Genomic DNA, 21878 nt, shown 5'->3' with positions numbered 1-21878 from the left:
TCACTGATGGAGATGGGGAGGTCCAGGAGGGGGAGGGAGGTGTCAGAGATGGTCCGGGTAAATTTAAGGTCAGGGTGGAATGTGTTGGTGAAGTTGATGAATTGCTCAACCTCCTCGCGGGAGCACGAGGTGGTGCCAATGCAGTCATCAATGTAGCGGAGGAAGAGGTGGGGAGTGGTGCCGGTGTAATTACGGAAGATCAACTGCTCTACGTAGCCAACAAAGAGACAGGCATAGCTGGGGCCCATACGTGTGCCCATGGCTACCCCTTTGGTCTGGAGGAAGTGGGAGGATTCAAAGTCTGGAGGAAGTGGGAGGATTCAAAGTCTGGAGGAAGTGGGAGTATCAGTATCTGGTCAATAGTAATCCACAGAATATGGAATGAGGTGGACTGGTGGATTTTGTCGCCATATTCAGCGATATGATTAACTCACCTAGACCAAATTTGTACTGTCTTATTCCTGGCATTGACAGACATATAGCTCCATTTGCATCAGGTTCTGTGTGTTTTGGTAATGAGTCAAACAAAGCTTATACAGTGTTGATCCTTGGTGAAAGTGGCAGTAGAAAGAGATGTGGAAAACAAACACAGCTTGTGCTTTTAACAGTCACCAAACACCATGAGCAACAACCGCTGATTGAGCAAGTCCTTTGAATTAATTTTGTGAGATTAAGCAAACTAAACCCTTGGCTAAGCAAATGAATTCTAATGGAGGAAAATTTTAAATGGCAAAATATAGACTGTTATTAGTTCATTCACTTCCCTACCCCTTATCTCTCATGCTATGTCTCTTTGTTGTTCTCTCTGTCTCTGTGTCTTTTTCTCTCTCTCCCTCTCCCTCTCTCTCTCTCTCTCTCTCTCTCTCTGTGTCTCGGCTCCATCTCCACCTATCCACTCACCTCTCCCCCATGGTGGCTCAGTGGTTAGCACTGCTGCCTCACAGCACCAGGGGCCTGGGTTCGATTCCACCCTGGTGACTGCTTCCTGTGTCTGCATGGGTTTCCTTCCACAGTCCAAAGATGTGCAGGTTAGGTCAATTGTACATAGTCTAGGTGGGATAGCAATGAGAAATGCAGGGGAGGGTGTTGGTGGGCCTGGGTGGGTTTGGTGTGGACTCGGTGAGCTGAATGGCCTGCTTCCACTTTGCAGAGATTCTAAGATGAATACCTCCTTCAGCTGCTACCTGCACTGCCCAGTCTCTGCCACTAGATAGAGCCTCGAACAAACGACTGTGAAATGTTTAAATATTTATTTACAGTATTTCATTTGTGTTGTGGCTTTTATATTTTTACTTTTATTCTATCGGGTGTTTTATTTATATATGTAGGTATTTGGGAATTTCAACTTAGTGTTTCAAACTTTATTTTTCTGCTGAGAAAGGTCCTAAAGTACCTAAATAAATAACAAAGAACCGGCCCTACTTTCAAAACTCAAAGCTGTCAATTGAACTGACAAGGCACAAGCACCCGCCCCACCGACCCAAAAGATAATAAGGTGCATTTTTTTTATTCAAAAAAAATTAAAATGCTGGTGAGTTTAAATGTTTTGACAGCTTGACAGTTCTACATAAATAATTTCTTTGGAGTAGTCATGTCGACTTGTAACCATCCTAGAGGGCACTTGACCTCCTCTAAACACAGTGTAACACAACCAAACGGGTGCCTGGGCCTCTCCAAAAGGGTAACTTACCCCTCCTAATAATTCTGACAGCTTTAGATCTTTTGCTCTATTATTCTAAAGCCAAGAGTCATTTTTGGAAATTTAGAATTGGATCTGTTTGAATGCAGCTGCACTTCATATGTGTAGCTCCTTCTGTGGATATGCAAACTCTAAACTACCATCGTCCATCCTCTTTCTCACCACAGCCCCAACGGCCGCCATAGGCTTGGTGGGTGGCAGGTTCAGGGATGAGAGGCCTGGTGTCAGAGCTCCAACACCATTATGTCCAAGATACACAAGCCTTCAGACGCAGTGCAAATTCAGGACTCAATGTTCGAATTTCAGAAACTGTCAATTCAATTAAAATAAACTATTTAAAGATGTGTATTAACCTCTGCTTGCCACTGCACTATTGTGTACGGTTTGTGCTGTAGTGGCTGTTATGTGTATGTGCTATATTTGAAACTGTGTTGGTTTGATCTTTTACACACAAGACTGCAGTCCTCCCATCCCTGGAAGGTGATGAGTGTGGTGAAAGGGTTAAAATTGTGTCCCAATACATGTGTGAATCTAACCGAAAATGGGGAAGGTGTCGCTTAGTCCCGTGTGAATCTTATTATACACCTTCCCGTGTGAATCTTCTTATCTGTATGTAACCAGAATGGAATGTGTTTTTTAGCCTTGCTCTGCTGTTCACATGAATGTTTATATCTGGAAAAGAGTATATCAGCTGGAAAAGTCTCCAGTTCGGTAGAGTCTGCTCCGGGGTTGCGTTTAACCGCCGAGCGTGGGTTGTTGGCAACCGCTCTACGAGAACTGACGGCTCCCAGTTCCGGTAACACGTAGAGTGAGTATAAACCAGACCCGTTGTAAGTACGAGACCTGGTTGTGGCGACGCTGCGGGGAATAAAACACTTATATTCTAGCAGACTCGCCTCTTGGCTGTTTGTTCTGTGTCAGACTACTTTCCTGCGAGCCTGGTCCTTGACCTTGAGAATTTTTTAAAACAATGAGGAAAGTGACAAGAAAGATAAATTGAGTGAGGTTGAGCTGGAGAGATTCTCACCCATTTCTCGCTATCCAAAAGTCCTTACTTTCTGGCAAGTCAAGAAAGTCATCAATAAATGTGATCAATTAACAGTTTCAATTTAGGCCTCAACTTGACACTGCCCTGATGTCCTGTCTTATTGAAGGATAAATAATGAGGTTATTTTCATGACCAGTGGCCAATCTAGCATCATTAGGGGGCAGGACAAGGATGTGGGTACATGCAAGGAGGTGGCCCCTGCCCTTGTCTCTGACCCCACCCTGACCCACCCCATCCTGTGACTTCCCATCCAATGAGACTCGAAAGAAAGTCTTTACCTTCTTGCTGTTGAATCCCTGAACACTAGGCCACCTCAATGATCTCTTAGGAGCTAGAAACATGCCAGCTTCTGATAGGCCAGCAGTTTCCAGTGAACGAGAACTTTAATGTTGAGGTCTGTAATTCACCAAGGAGCTTAACCAGTCAGTAGATTGGGGTTCAGTCCAGAAAGCTTTCTTTTCATGGGAATGGCCAGTCAGTTAATCTCAGCCAAAGTTGGAAATGCTTTCACGCTGTTTATATAAAAAAACTCAATTTTGAAACAGATTAATTTCAGCTGTAATTAATTTTGAGCATCTGTAGGTCTAAACCTCATAATATAAAGAAACGTATTGGCAAAGGTTACTGCCTAATATATTTTTGTGAATGTTGGAACATGGCCTGCTTTGATCTGTCCAGAGGACACAATGGGAGAGCAGGAGGTTGAGTTGATTTTTAACCACTTAATGTGCAGGACCTGCTTGTGATGATTAATTAACAGGATAAGAAGTTGTGATTTCATATTTGTTTCTGACAGATGGGAGAACTGATCAAGCTGTCATCATCAGTCCTGATGTGCCTTTCTCGGTTCAGGATATTCTCAACAATAATATTTATTACGTGCAGAGTGTCCATCGCAACATCGAACCAGTTTCAGACAGCTTTGACTTTTATGTGACCGATGGTACCATTCAGTCTCCAGTGTATAACTTCAACATTAAAATACTGGTAATTGTATTTCACTCTAATCTCATTGTGTAGAATGTTCAACACAAAGAGACAAACAGATTTTTAGATTCCTGATGAAGGGCTTTTGCTCGAAACATCGATTTTCCTGCTCCTCGGATGCTGCCTGACCTGCTGTGCTTTTCCAGCACCACTCTAATCTAGACTCTGGTTTCCAGCATCAGCAGTCATTGTTTTTACCTAGATTTTTAGAAAAGTAACACTTTACAATTGGCTGGTATTTTTAACTGAATTGACCAAAAATTCAGTTCAGGAACGTGAAAAGATTGTCGACCACAGTGCCTGAAAAAATTATCTGCATAGAGTCTGATGCTTACTTTAAACCAGGCTGATTCTGTACTCTTTTAAAATAAATAGGGCATGAAATTGAGCCTCCAACTTGCTTGGGCATTAGTTAAGAATTAGCAAAGCATTGAAGGTCTGGTTAAGTCTCGATGTGAATGTGAAACTATTCTATGATAAATGATACTTACCAAATTTAGAGTTTAGTGTCATGTAAAAAATTACAGCTAAAGTGGTTTTACACTCCTCTATCTCATTGTAAATTGTGGACAACATCTGTCTGTTGTGTTTAAATATACCATCACACTTGACTGTGATTGAATGCTCACACCTTATCTTCTCAATCTTCAATGTAGATGATACTGTCCCTGCAGCATCTTCTGAGACCTCTCTCCTGATGCTCAGTCCAAATGTCAGTCCTTCGCTTCCTGTTGCCATATTTATGAGGAGAGTTTTATATCCATGTTTCCCAGCAGTGACCCAAGAATTGACAGCGAAGGTCAATTCATTTTGAACTAATGTTTGGAATAAAAGCAATGTTTCTCAGTCGTCGAGGTACATTGATTAGATAACATAGTAAGCTCACAACCAGCTGGTTCATCACAAACAGAACTGTGAATGGATCATGTCCATGTAGGTTACTGCCCCTGCAGGTGTGTGGCTATGACGTTTTCACATACCCCTTGGACCATAGTTTTATCACCTTGGTGTCAGCAAGCAGTCACTCAATTCTTAAATTTAGCCTTTACTGAGAGTTTGTGCAAGGTGCAGAAAACAATAGGACCTGTTTTAACAAATGGTCTGCCGCTGTACTGTCAATACGAGAGAATGTCTGCCTGTTGCCACTGTGAGGGGCACATCCTCACACTGAACAGTTTGTTCCCACTCTTGAATGTACAATACTGTTTTAGATAGTCCCTGCTCGGGCACTGCAACAAAAAGTCAAGGCATTAATGGAAATTGATCAAAATTAAATACAAATATCTTTGGCAGGTGTCATGATATATCCCAACAGTTTGTTTCTATATTATATTCTATTTTTGTGTAATTCTGTATAAATCAGAGAGCAAGTAGAGGTTGAGTTGACAATATATGGCTTAATGAACTTTGCATAAATTTTCATATTTGTCTTATATTGTGAGTGAAAAATCAATCATTGCCAATGGTTAATGCTGGAAAAAATTATTCTAAATACACATCGAAAGGCCAGAAATTAACCCATTTTCCTTGTTTCTGTTATCAGCGGAAGAATGATGAACCTCCCAAAATGAATGTTGAAGCTGTGTACGTAAACGAAGGAGCGGGTGTCGTGATTCGAAACTCCTCACTTAGTCTCCTGGACCTGGACACACCAGAGAATGAGTTGGTTTTAAGAGTGACCAAAAAGCCCAGCCATGGTAAGTCAATGAACAGATCTTAATGAGGGGTTTGACAAGGTATCAGAGTTGCATCATTCGGAGCATCTTGGTTCAAGGTTCTCAATCAAGCAGTACTTTAAGTTTTAAAATTCTCATTTTTTTTGCAATTTTACCAAGAGGTTTGCAAATGGAAGTACTGTAATTGTGAAAACTGGGCAGTATATTGGACCAAAGGGTCTGTTTCCATGCTGTAGACCTCTATGACTCTATGTAAGCAGTCAGTACTTTGGCACCAAAAGTGGGTGCTGATTTTGCAAGAGTAAGGGAGCCTTTTACCACTGCTGGCCAATGGGGAAGCTGTCAAGGTGAGGATGGTTGGCCCCCTCTCAGGCTCTCATAAGGGGCCAGACAGCTCAGCAGCATCACAGATGGAGGTGGCCACTGCTGGAGGCTACAGGAAGGGAGGGTGGTTCCAGGCTGACCCCATTTAAACCAAGATCAGTATTTTTTTCAAAATATAAAACTATGAACTATGGACGATGGAGATCAGTAACAAAGACAGAAAGTTCCGGAGAAGTTCTGCGGGTCTGGCAGCATTGGCGAAGAGAAAAGCAGAGTTAATGTTTCGAGGCCTGTGACCCTTGTTCAGAATTTACCACGATTGAACCAGACAGGTCCTGGTAATCAGGCAATGAGTCTTGCAGCAGTAGCGATGGGGACAGCTATTGCTGCTGGAATTCATCGCAGCCAATTAATGAGAAATCACTAAGGAGTCCTTAGCGCTCCCCAGAAACCTGCTGGAAGGTCGTGGAGCTTTAGCTGGACATCAGTCACCCATGAGTTAGCAGACCCTCTCTAAGGCAGTAAATGCTTTTACTGTTGTCCAAGCTTCTTTTTTGTTCTGAAAGTACTCACGTAATTTGTTCAGAACAATCAAACTGAGTTGAATGTCCTTTAGCTGTATTTGGCAATGAATCTGCTCTTTTCTGAAGGTGTTGAATCTTTGGTGGAATTGGTGGATTCCTGTGGTGTATTGGTATCAGTCAAATAGGTGTTGCTCATATGTGAGGATTGATCGAGAGCCACAGACTTTTCAATGGTAGCAAGCATTTTCTCCTCACGTTGCATATTTTCCAGCAGAGAATGAGCAGAAGCACATCCATAGCCACTTGCCCCTTCCCTAACCTGGGATGGTCAACCATAGAATTCTTACAGTGCAGGGAGAGAGTCTATTCAGCCCATTGAGTCCACACTGTTCCTCTGAAGAGCATTCTCCCCAGATCCAGGTCCTGTGCCCATCCATTCCCATACTGCCTTTACTGTAGTAACTCTACCTAACCTGCATATCCCTGGACAGTATGGGGCAATTTAGCATGGCCAATCCTAATCTCCACATCTTTGGGAAGAAACTGGAGTATCCAGGGGAAACCCATACAGACACGCCCACCTGTGCAAACTCCACTCAGACAGTCACCCAAGACTAGAATTGAATCTGAATCCCTGGCGCCATGAGACAGCAGTGCGAAACACTGAGCCACGTGTGCCCCATAATCTAGCCAATTGTAGTTCCCCTGTTGCTGCTCCAGATATGATTAGTTGATATGCACACACTGGGAGTCAAACATCCATTCTTCTTGGGTCACTGCAGCTTAGGAAGAGTGTCCCTTAGAGTTGCTTCCACCAATGCCCTGAAGTTCTTTAATCAAAACTTTTTTTGTCAAATACTTTATTAACTTTTTCCTCATCTCTTCCTCCCTCATAGATTTTCCATCCCAAATCCATCTGCCAAGACAACCCTAAGATTGTCTCCCAGTCAATGTTGCTTTCTCAGTTGATTCTGTGGGAGCAGTGAATTTGACTATCACGTTGTTTGCCTGACACACTGCCGAGAAAAGTCAAAATTTCCTTCTGCTCAAACTTCAGTTGTCCAAAACCATTGGGCAGAAAGTATGGGTAGACAGGAAGAGACTTTTCCCCTTTGTGCAGGGATCAGTAATGTGGAGGTCCCAGCATTGGACTGGGGTGGACAAAGTCAGAAGTCACACGACACCACGTTATAATCCAACAGGGTTATTTGACATCACATGCTTTTGGAGCGCTGCTCTTTTAACAGGTGAAGTGGTGGGAAGCGCACAGGCACAAAATTTATACATGGCGAGAACATGGCAAGACAATTCTATGTGATTAAAGGTATCAAAAGATAGTACTGGTAGTGTGAATTGAGTATTGACAGGCTAAAACAAATCTTTGCAGGTGATCAAACAATGTCAAACAGTGTGAGTAAAGTACCAATAGCTGAGTAGCAAGTGAAGGGATGACCTATGATCCAATTAGTTAAGGCAAAGAAATAATTACAAAAAATAAATCATGAGAAATAAGATGGTACTAAATACTTATACATTTGCACCAATGTTTGACACTCTTCACTACCTAGAATTATCTTTCAGGGATCTCTCTGCCTGTAAATTCTGTGCCTGTGTGCTTTACACCACTTCACCTGATGAAGGAGCAGCGCTCCGAAAGCTTGTGATTTCAAATAAGTCTTTTGAACTATAACCTGTTGTCGTGTGACTTCTGACTTTGGAGAGATCAATGATCAGGGGCATAGGTTTAAGATAAGGATCAGGAGATTTGGGGGGATGTCAGGAAATATTTTTTCAGTCTGAGGGAGATTGAAATCTGGAACTCACTCCCTGTAAGGGTAGTAAAGGCAGAAACCCTCATAACATTTAAGTAGTAGGTAGAAGTATGCTTGCAATGCCGAAGCATACAAGGTTATAGGCTAAGTGTTGGCAGATGGGTTTAAAACAGTTGGATGGGCCAAATGGCCTTTTTCAATGACTTTACAGTAGATTTAGGAGTGGCACTGATCGCAAATTATGAATGTTTCCCATTGGCTCAGAATCCTTAGAGTATAAAGGCAGTTGGAGTATAAGTAAGAGGGAAATCAGGAGGACAAAAAGGGGACATGAGATAGCTTTGGCAAATAGAGTTAAGCAGAATCCAAAGAGATTTTACAAATACATTTAAGGACAAAAGGGTAACTAAGGAAAGAATAGGGCCCCTCAAAGATCAGCAAGGCAGCCCTTGTGTGTGTGCAATTCTATTTCCATCGGAAGGATGTTGTGAAGCTTAAAAGGGTTCAGAAAAGATTTACAAGGATGTTGCCATGGTTGGAGGATTTGAGCTATAGGGAGAGGTTGTTTATGTTGGGGGCTGAGGAGTGACTGTATAGAGGTTTATAAAAACATGAGGGGCATGGGTAGCATAAATAGACAAAGTCTCTTCCCTGGGGTGGGAGAGTCCAGAATTAGAGGACATAGGTTTAGGGTGAGAGGCAAAAGATAAAAAAAGAGATCTCAGGGGCAACATTTTCATGCAGAGGGTGGTAAGTGTATGGAATGAGCTGTCAGAGGAGGTGGTGGAGGCTAGTACAAATGCAACATTTAAGAGGCATGTGGATGGGTATATGAATAGGAAGCTATTGGAGGGATATGGGCCAGATGCTGGCAGATGGGACTAGATTGGGTTGGGATATCTGGTCGGCGTGGACGAGTTGGACCGAAGGGTCTGTTTCTGTGCTGTATATCTCTATGCCTCTATGACTATGACTTGATACAGTCCCATCTCCAAGAGATCATGTTGGAGACGGGCTGTTAGCAGCAGGAACCAATTAGGGCGAACTTAAGAACTAACTTCAGGTCAAGGCTGGATTCCCCCAACATCTGAATAAACGTCTGCACAACAGGGAGATGGTCTCCCAGCAATAGGCAGGGACTCACATTCTGAGCTATGACCATTCCTGCAGATGGGTTTCCCCAACACACTGATGGCCCTAAGAGCTGTGGGCCTTCTATATTGTCAGATTTTAGGCTGGCCTATGAGAAAGCTGAGCAAAAATTATTTAAATATTTATTCAAAGGATGCTAGGCCAGATTTATTGCCCCATCTCTGACTGCTTTTGAGAACATAATGGTAGGCTTCTCCTTGGGTGCTGCATCAGTTCAGTTCTGTGGGCCGTCTGACTCAGGAAAGCCCCTCTTGACCTTACTTGAGCGACAAGCAGAAAAATAGCTTCTGACTTTGCTATCTCGTGGAGGTCTCTCTCTATCTGCACAACTCTGACCTCCTGCAAGTTTGAGGAAATGTAATCAGTCTTCGTGCCAGGAATATTTCAAACTTCAGAAGACTTCGCCCATTGGATGGAAGCTTGCTTGAAGATGGGCCTGCCTGCAAATATCATGTGGAGATTTTGTCAACAGACCAATACACTCTGACCTCTTGGTGATCTGTTGTTTGTATTATTTTCAGGATGTGGGTATTACTTGCTCAGCCAACAGTTGTTGCTTAACCCTAATGTCTCTTAAGGTAACCCTAATGTCTCTTAAGGGTGAACTGCTACACCCCATGTGGTGCAGGTAAACCCACACTGGAGCTGAGGAGGGGCATGGATTTTGACCCAATAATCATGAATGAATAGCTGTATTGTTCCAAGTTGAGGATGTGGTCTTTACCACCATCTGCCCTTGCTCTTTGAGGTGGTAGAGGTCACCCATTTAGAAGGTGCTTTGATAAAGCTGTGGTGAATTGCTGCAGTGTATCTTGTCTGTGGTACAGCAGCTACTCACAGCAGTGACAGGTGGTCAATAATGATTAATCTGCAGACAAATGGAGAGAGAGGGGGGTCTCTTTCAGGATCTTCTCAGTGATGGAGCAGGTTCACTTATGTCCAGGAGCACCCTGATGCTCCCATAGTAGGATAGATGGTCATCAGTCAGATGTTTATGTACCAATGGTAATTAGGGTAGTTACAGCCCAAATAATTCCCATAGTGGGGTTGCCCCTTTGTCCTGATGGGCCACCAGGCTTCATTCATTATCGTTTTGAACTTGGATTCATGCTTTTGAGGTCGCTTGGATTTTAAGGGGCTCCTTTTCAGGCCTGAGCAGTTTTTGCCTCTTCAGTGGAGCTGTGAGCTGTCCCCATGTTGGCCCTCTGACTGCGACGGCAGCCTCAGGAATCTAGCTGCTGTCCATAATTAGACAGCATAGGTTGCCCATAAGGAGGTCACATCCCTGAAGTGCCTGTTCTGAAATGACCTACACACGTGTCGGGGTTGGAACCCAGAAATGATCGTCTTATCTGAAAAGAACCAGCCTTGGAAGGTTCTTAACTATGTTGTAACTTTCACTTACAGCCTTCACTGATTCTGAAGCAGTCTGCACATATAGCTTTGTGAACCCTTCAACCCTGAGCTGAGCCATCCCTGCATTATTGCTCATCCACCCTAATTTGCATATTCACCATTCTCCAAATTCGGTCACTTGCCTTCCTTGTCAGCTCCGCATTCACCTCACCTTCCAATATCTGTGATTGCTGTCCTTCCTAATTCCCTTCTACACTTCTGTGTTCATTGGCTTCCTTTCCTCCCATTCACATTTATAATTGCCCTCCCATCTATATAATGAGGTCTCTGCTGCCTGGATATCATCTGTGGAATTGTCATACTCAACCCCATCACCTCTTCAAAAACTTTCTTCCAAGCAGTTAGTCATTGATTTTAATAACCCTCTTCCTGTCTTTGTTGTCATTCACTACATACCAATCTGTGAAACACCTTGAAATGTGCTAATAGAAACTCAACTTGGTATTTTTGTTCAGAGTTGTATTAATCTGCCTGGAGTAATTAGTGTTTTCACCCCCTCGCTGATTTTTGCCATCATAACCATGATTAATACTGGGGATGTGCTACATGAAGGATCATGGGCATAGCAGCAATTTCATGGGTTACTTCAAAGCGTTGCACTTCTGTAATGTTCTGAACATTTCTTTTAGAAATGAGGCAAGTACTGTTGATTAAATATTTATTTGTTTTACTTGATTACAATAGGGAAGCTGCGGAAAAGGCAATTTTATTCTGAGCCTCTGGAAAATGGCCGAGTATTGACGCAAGGCTCCTCTTTCACGTATCAGGATGTGCTGGATGAGCTCATTGTTTACACCCACGATGGAACCAGCGTACAATCCGATGAGTTCCGCTTTGCATTTACAGATGGTCTGTACACAGAAAATGGAAAAATGGAATTCTTTGTGGAAAAGCAAAAGAATGAGGCGCCGAGATTAGCAATCAACCGTGGTTTACAGTTCTCAGCAGGTAAGAATTAGAATCACAGAATCCTTACAATGCGGAAGCAGGCCATTCAAACCATCAAGTCCACACTAACTCTCCAAAGAGCATCCCACCCAGATCCACCCCTATCCTATTTCTGTATCCCTGCATTTCTCATAGCTACTCCAGTGAGCCTGTACATTCCTGAACATTATGAGCAATTTGACATGGTCACCTGCCTGCACATCTTCAGACTGTGGGAGGAAACTGGAGCACCCAGAAGAAACCCAAGCAATTGAGTTTGAGGATGTGCAAACTCCACACTTCACCCAAGGGTGGAATCGAATCCAGGTCCTTGGCGCTGTGAGGCAGCTGTGCTAACCACTAAGCCCTTCCAGTGAATCACTGAACTCTTTAAGGAGCTCATTTCTATCCGAGTTCTCCCTCTTCTTAACTGTGGTGGGCACCTGGAGGATCCTGGCACAGGACTTCCATCATCGTCCTTTTGGAGTGTTCACAACTTGTGCTTAAGTTATGATGGATGAGCAGAGGAACCCCCAGCAAATTTATCTTATTAAATTTGAGACAGAAAAATATGTATTTAAATTTTGCCACAAGGATTCTCTCAGTCACTTTCTATAATATTATGCTTTCACTTATATCTACAAATAAAAGTGTGCAGGTATCGCCATGGAAACACCGAGCATCCATCAGTTGGATTGGTGGAATTGGAAGGTTGGGGAAACATTGGTTCTGTGCTCAACCAATGTCCAGATGCTCTGCCAGAAGTTGGATATATGACATGGGATGAGCCAAGGATAGGGTTCTACTCTGATGCTCTGACTTTGAATATCTTGCTTGTATGATACTGTTGAGAATCCTGAACACTTCAAACCTACTGCAGAAAGGGGACTTCACTCAAGGAGAAAGCATATTAAAGTGTTAACCAAGGGACAATTGAAAATCAAACAATTACATCTCAAGCAAAGTAAATTGACCTTTGAAATGAATTATTGCCTTGTATTCCACAACATTTGTTTTCTCTAATACACGTAGAAATGTCAGAGCCACATGCATGCTTTTGAGGGAACTGTGGTCATAGACAGTGCATGAAAGAAATAAAAGAGGTGTAGTTACAATCATTATAACTTGGCAATAGACTAGCTATAATTGCAAATAATGAATGATTTAGTTTGCAATACAAGCCAATAAATGAACTGTCAATTAGAGAACCTTGGATTTAATTAAGTCATCTTTTGCATTTAGGCTCTGTATCGGTAATCACACAGCAGCACCTGAAAGCTACAGATATTGATTCTGATGATGAGAAGCTTACGTTTGTCATAACCAAAGATCCTACAGTTGGACGTTTGCAGATATCTAAAAATGACAATTTGGTTCAAATCTCAATCAGAGGACCCATTAAAAGATTTACCCAAGCTGACATTAACAAAGGTTGGTGAGACTTCACATACTGACATGGTTGTTTAGATTAGATTAGATTACTTACAGTGTGGAAACAGGCCCTTCGGCCCAACAAGTCCACACCGACCCGCCGAAGCGCAACCCACCCTACATTTACCCCTTTTACCTAACACTACGGGCAATTTAGCATGGCCAATTCACCTGACCTGCACATTTTTTGGACTGTGGGAGGAAACCGGAGCACCCGGAGGAAACCCACGCAGACACGGGGAGAATGTGCAAACTCCACACAGTCAGTCGCCTGAGTCGGGAACTGAACCCGGGTCTCCGGCGCTGTGAGGCAGCAGTGCTAACCACTGTGCCACCGTGCCGCCCACCAAGTACAAATCTCGGATCAAGAAATGATGGCTTTTAGTTTTTTGATCTTTATGTGGTAATAATAACTAAAATAAATCACATCGAGATTAATGTTTGGATTCTTGGTACTCTCAAAGAACTTTTCTGCAGCAAAGATGACCTAAGAATTTAGACACACTGTCCACAACTTTGTGACTGATAACCACCCAAAATATTTGTCGACCATCTGTTCTGTAGAAAATTGCTTTGGTGTTGATGAGAATGATCTTTTCCTCAGATTCTGAAAGGGAAGCTAGACTCTTTTAGTGTTGTAACATTTCAACTGTATTAATGATTTTAAAATTGAAATAATAACATTGTCAAAACCAAATTGAACAACTAAATGGCAATTATTTTTCCATCAATCTTTTATAGGATATGTAGAATATAGACATGAAAAAGGAGAGCCTGGTGGAAGTTTTGCTTTCAAATTTGATGTTGTTGATACAGATGGAAATAAATTAATTGATCAGTCCTTCTTCATTAGTGTGCTAGGTAAGAGTGCCCTTGTGCTTCTAATAACTGTTTCATGGTGTCCTTCATTGCAACCCACTGCTGCTGTAAACTTAATGTCCACTTTGTTTACCATTTCTGCTATTTGTATATTCACAAACCTTAATGCTCTAAAATTGACATTGTTGCACAAGTCGGCATCATTGCCAGGATTTACCCTTGAATAAAGTCAGCCTCTGATTCCAGCAGACTTTCAAGGGATTTGTGAAAGTCTGTTTGAAAATTTGCCAATGGAAAGGACCAAAGACAAAGGGATGGCATGTGATTGACCTGGCACTGACAAAATGCTGAAAATGTCAGTAAGGTTAACAAGCTGGTGTGCTTTTGAGCCCTCTCCATAACTGTGTACAGGATCACTGATAAATATTCAAGAAATCATACAGGCTTCTTGTCAATCCATGATCCTGGCCACATGCATATACACTCGGTGACCTTATACTTGATCTTTTTTATACTAAGAAAGTGGAAACTTGAGGGAGCCTGCAGCAAAGTTTCAGTAGATGCAGGTGCAGCCAGTACTGAAGAGTAGTGGAAGATGTGTCATTTCTGAGTGTGTAACCCCACATTTTATTATTTAGTAATACTAAACTTGACATTTGAAATGTTTCCTAATTGCTAAGCAATACAACCATCTTTTGTCGGTTTTCTCATGAATATCATTAACTTGATTTTTGATTTGCAGAAGATAAGCTTCCACCATCCATTGTAGTTAATAAAGGCTTGGTGCTGGAAGAAAACACAGTGAAAAAGATAACAACCCTACAGCTGTCGGCTACTGACCAGGATAGTGAGCCTGGTGAACTGATGTACAGGTTAACCAAACAACCCCAGTTGGGTCATATTGAGCATGTTGCTTCTCCAGGTAAAATAAACGAAGATAACTTTTTGGATTCTTCTAGGTTAAAGGAGTGATAGTTCAAAAATTATTATCTAGAAATGTGTAGCAATGTAATAAATGACTCAAATGACAGGACAACTGTTCGCTTTAATTTTGTATGGCAAACAACAAATGCTGGAGATCATAGTGTCTGAGATCACAGTGGGTCAGACAGCATCCATGTAGAGAGACCAAGCTAATGTTGAGTTTGGATGACTCTTCAGATCTGCTGTGATGAAGAGTCATCTGGACTTGAAATATTAGCTTGTTGTCTCTCCGTGCATGCTGTCCAACCTGCTGTGAAATCCAACATTTGTTGTTTTCAATACAGATTCCAGTATCTGCAGTAATTTGTTCTGAGCTTTAATTTTGTGCTAGTTTCAAAGTCCATCTGCAGTCTTTGAATTAGATGCTTTTTGAGGATTCAGTTTCCTAGGCTGGAGCCCAAACAAAGTGCTGGTTTCAACTAAGGCTATCCACAAGGTGGAATCTCCATGTTGAAAGCCTTTAACTTGCATGTTTTCTTCCTTCTGTGGCTCCCAATGTTCTTTTGGAGGTGAGAGAGTAATTGACAACTGGCAACAATTTGGATCAGTAAACTCACGTAATCTGGGAAATTTAAAATAATGGATATGTGAAATCTTTTAAGGATGGCTTTTATTTCTTCTTGAGAGTTAAGTGAGAAATTAATTTGTGTTTTTTTTGTGCCCCCTCTATACATCTGGTACTCTGATCTTAACTGTTATCAGCTCAAATTTGCCCTTTCAGATGCATCATTTTTATTTTGTTCTGCAGTTCTGAAATGGAAACTTGGAAATAATTAATTCATGGTTGGTCTTCCTCTCCCAAATTGTGATTTGGTTGTAGGATTAGTCACTGCAATTTTTTGATGTTAAAGTTACATCAAGTTCTGTTGTTTTTGGAAGACAGATGGTACAGGAAATCATTATTAGGTATAAAAACCATTTATTTATGGCCATCAGTGGTAAGGAAAGGTTGTGTATGGCTCATCATCACCCTCCTGGAAAGCTGAGTCTGAGTAAATTACTAACCTTACTGCTGAAGCTAGAACAACAAGTGAGACTAATAGATCCAGCTTGAAGCGTTCTTTTCCAGACTGGACATAGAAATAAGAATTTCAGCTGGAAATTGTTTAAGCAGTCCCGTTTGAATCAACTGAAACCTCTAAACTGTTCTTGTGGTTATTTGGGGCATCTTTGTATTTAATGGTAACAGTTAAATTGACAATGCTGCTGAAATATTCCAAATCTTTCATGTTACTTGAACCAGTCAATCTTTGTTGCATTATAATTTTCATTTTATCCTCTTCAACAGGAACAAAGGTTAGCTATTTTACACAGGCTGACCTCGCAGCCCGCAGCATTCAGTATGTTCACACTAGCGATGAGGAAAAGCATTCCGATGATTTCATCTTTTCTGTGTCCGATGGTGTCAACGAGGTAAAGTATAAATTATTATGGGAGCAGTTAAACAGCAGGTACCATATTAATACTGATGACCTGTACTCTAAAACACTTCTGTGTATCATGATGTTATAAAACAACATAGTTGCAGTAGGGTGGCAAGCAGAAAACAGCGTAACAGCAAGGCTTAGGGTAGGGGAGTCTGTGTGGATGTTTCATATGTTTGTTGAAAGCAGGAAAAGAGATTACCTCTTTGGTTCCATTGGAGGTAAATATGAATGGACTGATGCTAGGGGAGCAAAAGTTTCTTACAAACATTGGAACATTGAAGTCATCACAATTGTTAAGTTAACTGAAATCATAAAGGGATTTGAGAATGCAGACAGTTATGGGAAACTTAATCTTTGCCTGAATTGTTGTTGATGTGATGGTCTGTACTTCCTGCCTTATCCTTATTTGAAAGCTGAGCACTTGATGGTATCAAGAAAATCAACATGGTGGCAGAAGTTAAGGAGAACAGCTTTGATTTTAACAAAATAAAGCTGGACACCCTTCCTGAGCCTCGTGACAGGAAGAAGGCAGTTGCAAAATGTAGCAACAACTTTTCAGTAAATGAAGACAGAGTTGAATATTGTTAACATCATCTGGTGGCACTGGCAGATGGTAGTATATAAATGATGTGGTTACAAAGGATGGACCTCAGGAATACCTTGGAAATATCAATGCAGACAGAGATGGAGAAACTTGCTTCAGATTCAGAAAACAGCAAGAGCTGAAGTGCAGATTCGAGATGATCACGAACAGATGGAATGACCACTGTGTTTAAGGCAACATAGATCTGAATGAGAATGAGGAAAGATTAAAACTGATCACAATAATGTTGACCATTGAAGTCTAGCTGTTTGTGGTGAAGCCAGATGGAAGTATGAAATGTTGTGAGAGGTGGCAGCACAGTTCTGAGGTGAAGTCTTGTTGTGGAAGCTCGCTGTCATCTTTAGTCTCCCACTATTTGACTGATCACTATCTTAAAGCAAATCTAAACCAAATGATTGAATTCAGTTCTATTACTACTTTTACAGGAAGTTCTTTCTTGGTGTCCTTGTTTTTGCCCTTCAGCAGCCAGCTCCAGAACTTAATCTTCCTTTCTAGCAACCCTGTGTTCTTTAAAACCTCATCTTCCTGAAGGCTTTATAGACAACATTGTAGAGTGCATTGAGCTCACTCTTTCTCCAGGTGGTCTTCATTTTCTCTTTGGTTTCAAATCCCATCTTTGTTCCTCATCTAAAATACACTCCACTCACGAGTTATTTATCTGTGCTCTCTGTTGTACGTTCCAACACCACTCTGTGGGCTTCAGCATCAGCCTTCCTTTCCCTCCTATGACATCCAGTCTCTGTTGGCTGTCATTTTGCTCTGCTGTCTAGACAGCCAAGACATTCCACTTGTGTGCATTGGTATCACAAGTGGTAAAAAGCTTCAAAACGTGAGAGAGAAAAATAAAAGGATGAATTACCAAATGAATATTTGTGTCCAACCCCACACTATTCCAGGAGCAGTGACACAACACTATCTTCAAAGCCAAAAATTAGTGATTTGCTGTGGACTGAGTTTGGTACCCAGCTGAATGTAAACATAGCAAACAAACATCACTTAAAAGGCAAACAGCAGCCAGACTGGGCTTAATACTGTCTTCCCAAGTGGATGAGATGGAGGTGCAGACAACCAGTGGTTTGGGTATCTAGCTCTGGGTGGCTCCATTTATTTATGAAGCCTCACTGATTGAAGCTGCAGTGGACAGGGGAGCTATACTCTCCCCTCCATCTGAAAGTAGAGTCAGAGAGAGCCAAACAACAGCAGAGCTGGAAATGGCCATGGGGACACCTACCCTAACATTCATCTCTCACATAACATCATGCCTGTCTGCTCCGGTGATGACAACTCTGTGCCAACTGCATGAGAAATCGATATTGAAATACCCCTCTATACAATTCCACTGAGGTAACTCCTTGCTGTGTTCCAGAAAGATGTGCTCAAGCATGTCCCAGAATCTGTGTTTGACACACTTACCATTCAAAAACTGCAATCAGTTTGAAAATCTCATTGTGTCACAGAGGTTCTGGAAACCAGTGACATTTTTTGAGTACATAAGTTTCCTTGCCCACCCCCACAGGAAATTGAAAATTCAGCCCTCAATGTTTCTCACCTTGATAACGGCTAACTTTGGTGTAAACCTGTTCAGTTGTAACATCACTAAAGACATACTTGAGTTAAGAATGGCCATTATTTTAGGAATTATGCTTCCGATGTGATCAAATTATATATATTTTCCAAGCCTTGAGAAAAGTCCAAGACTAAATTGAGTTACATCAGTGTATTTTTAAAGTCACAAGGATACAAATGCAAATATTCACAAACAATAATTTTCTAAAAACAGCTAGTAAATGTAATTTAAGTTTTTTTTCATCTTTTATCTTCCTGCCTATTTATTTATTACTTTATTCTGTAAAAATTGTGAACTATGTAACATTCTAATGATTACAGTTTTATGCTGCCTAAGGGTCACTGTCATACTTGACTGAAAATAACATTTCCTTGTTTTCTTTGTTAAATCAGGTGTCTCAAGCATTTTACATTACTATTCGTCCTGTGGATGATGCACTGCCTGTCGTACAGATTCCTGGAATGCGAGTACAAGAAGGAGTGAGAAAAACTATCACTGAATTTGAATTGAAAGCCACTGATGCAGACACTGAAGTGAGTTTTCAGTATAGCCTTACTCTCACAAGAACTTTACCTCTATGTGCTTCCTACTTGATCTATAACTTGTCCTGCTTTCAGTCTACCTTTGCTCACATTATTTTTGCTCAGTTCAGGATATTTTTGTTGCTATCACAACTACAGGAAAAGCCTTTACATATCAAAATGACTCGAGCAATTCTCAGTTATGTTATCAAACATCATGAGCCACAAAAGGACGAATTAAGTCAGACTTCAGATAGGTAGATTTTAATAAGTATCTTAAAAGAGCAAAGAAAGATAGGGGGATTGGTTTAAGCAGGGATTTTCTGAATTGAGAGTTTTGGTAATTGAAGATTGTCTATCTGTAGTGGAGTATTTAAAATTGGGGATGCTTGAAAGACTAGAATTGGAAGAGTGCTGATATGTTGCTATGTGGGACTAGAGGTGAGATTACATTACCTACAGTGCGGAAACAGGCTCTTTGGCCCAACAAGTCCACACCGACCCTCCGAAGAGTAACCCACCTACTTACTCCCTACTAATGCACCTATCACTATGGGCAATTTAGCGTGGCCAATTCACCTGACCTGCACATCTTTGGACTGTGGGAGGAAACCGGAGCACCCATAGGAAACCCATGCAGACACGGGGAGAGAATGTGCAAACTCCACGTAGACAGTCACTCAAGGCTGGAATTGAACACTGGTCCCTGGCGCTGCAAGGCAGCATTGCTAACCACTGTGTCGCCCCCACTGAGTACAGAATAGAGAGAATTGAGCCAAGATTTCATTGAAAATGAAGATAATAATTTGAACATTGACACATTATTTAGTAGGAACCAATATAAGTCAGTGAACATAAGGGCGAGTGGTGAAAGGGAACTGTCGCAAGTTAAGACAGACAACGGAGTTTTGAATGACTTTTAATTTTATAGAATTTAGAAGATGGAGGCTAGCAAGGAGAGGTAACAAAAGCATTGGAGATGGAGAGGGGAATAATCATTAGATGAGACAAGGGAAGAATCAGGTGATATTATGGAGATGAAAATAAACAATCTTACCGATGATGATATGTGTTTAGAGACCATCTTGGGTGTGAAAACCAATCTGGTTCAACCCGAAACAGTTGTTGGCAAGATGGGCTGAATGAGTAGTAAATAAAGTTTGTGGCAAGAAATGAAGACAATGGTTTCATCTTCTGTATTTGCAGAAAAGTTTTTGCTCTTCCATTATTAGAGCACAGTGGAAAGAGAAAATACTGTAGGTGATTCTCTGGCTATGACTGGATAGATTAGATTAGATTCCCTACAGTATGGGAACAGGCCCTTCTACCCAACAAGTCCACACCGACCTCCGAAGAGTAACCAACCCAGACCCATTCTCCTACCTTATATTTACCCTTGACTAATGCACCTAACACCGTGGGCAATTTAGCATGGCCAATTCACCTGGCCTGCGCATCTTTGGACTGTAGGAGGAAACTAGAGCACCCGGAAGAAACCCACACAGACATAGGGAGAATGTGCAGACAGTCATCCGGGGTGGGAATCGAACTTAGATCTCTGGCACTGAGGCAGCAGTGCTAACCACTGAGCCACCATGCTGCCATAAAGAATGCAACCCGTAAGTTCAGTCTGACCCAACTGGGCAACAACTAGCATGACAGCCACTGATAGTATGGGGTGAATGGAAGAGAATTCTATTTCATTTGTTGTTTTATTTCTTTGACACTGCAGCATGTTTCCATTAATATTTAAAATTGAAATTCAGTCATTCATGGCGAGGGCTAATCTTACTTTGAATGTTTTTTCTGTTTTACTCAGAAGTTGATAGTACTTTATTAGATTCAAACTAAAAATGTTTATTTTCTTTTCATTGTACAACTTACTTTTCCTCCATCTTTAATCTCACATTTTAAGACTGATTCTTACTGCTGTATTCAGGGCATCATATTAATCTGAGGAAGGACCACTTGACCCGAAACGTTAACTCACATTTCTCTCCTCAGATGCTGTCAGACCTGCTGAGCTTTTCCAGCAATTTCTGTCTTTGTTTTTGACATTAATTTACATGTCCAATTAGACATTAACCTGGCAGACTGATCAGTCAGCCCTTAATAGAACACACTCGACTTCCATTCCGTTGATTTAAATAGATCAGAGAAAAGAGCAGGCACTACAGGAAAAATATATCGAAAGGCAACTTTGCTTTTGTGGGACACTTTTTGTGACCTCAAGCTATCCCTTCAGTTGATGTAAAAGGACTAGAGGCACCTATTTCATTAGGTTATCACTCAGGCAGTAAAGTTGTAAACTTCTGTTATGTTTAAGGTAATTTTGATACATTGAATTTGACAATATGAATTATAACCTGAATACCTTGGTTAATACTATCAACTCTAATACTACAGGCAGAATCTTTAACTTTTATCATTGTACAACAACCACGCCATGGAACAATTGAACGTACTAATAACGGTCACCACTATCGTCAGACCAATACCTTTACAATGGATGATATTTATCAGAATCATATCAGCTACAATCATGATGGTAGTAATTCTCTCAAAGATCGCTTCTCTTTTTCTGTATCTGATGGGACAAATCCTTTCTTCATTGTTGAAGAGGCAGGGAAGGAGGTGAGTGTATTGTTTGGAAATGTGACTGGTATTAATTATTTGAAAGGAAGTTTTCAGAAACCTTAGTTTTAACATTGCCAGTTTGTCCTTCTGATATTTTGAGCTTCACTTTCTAACTTCCTTGATGTGTATGTCTGCTTACTGAGGAAATAAATTTCAACACAAGCAGAAAATGGCCCTTAGCAAATTGGAAGTGCTTCTCCACTCCAGCTAACGTTCTGTTCTATTGAGTTCAATTTTTAAAAAACAGAAATTCAACAGGCTGACAAGCTGACCATAACTTTTCTACCATGCAATTTCTATTCCCACTGCAGTTTAATTTCACCCCCAGAATATTGCATTCTCTGCCCTTGTCCACAGGTGAAC

General features: G+C 41.3%; 1 protein-coding gene across 2 annotated transcripts in view; it reads left to right on the top strand.

Moving 5' to 3' along the window:
* Positions 1–21878, top strand: part of fras1 (Fraser extracellular matrix complex subunit 1) — a 441368-nt gene that overhangs the window by 339098 nt on the left and 80392 nt on the right. For both annotated transcript variants that reach the window (XM_043696280.1, XM_043696287.1), the window contains exons 42-50: positions 3544–3734; positions 5278–5431; positions 11283–11546; positions 12768–12956; positions 13698–13817; positions 14518–14697; positions 16048–16172; positions 18750–18890; positions 21285–21512. In XM_043696280.1, the coding sequence (XP_043552215.1) occupies positions 3544–3734; positions 5278–5431; positions 11283–11546; positions 12768–12956; positions 13698–13817; positions 14518–14697; positions 16048–16172; positions 18750–18890; positions 21285–21512 (1592 nt within the window). The remainder of the gene's footprint in view (positions 1–3543; positions 3735–5277; positions 5432–11282; positions 11547–12767; positions 12957–13697; positions 13818–14517; positions 14698–16047; positions 16173–18749; positions 18891–21284; positions 21513–21878) is intronic.

This window comes from Chiloscyllium plagiosum, chromosome 1 (genome assembly GCF_004010195.1).
Source record: "Chiloscyllium plagiosum isolate BGI_BamShark_2017 chromosome 1, ASM401019v2, whole genome shotgun sequence".
NCBI classification, from domain to species: Eukaryota; Metazoa; Chordata; class Chondrichthyes; order Orectolobiformes; family Hemiscylliidae; genus Chiloscyllium; species Chiloscyllium plagiosum.
The sequence above is the reverse complement of the archived record's forward strand: the minus strand, read 5'-3'. Positions and strand labels throughout refer to the sequence as shown.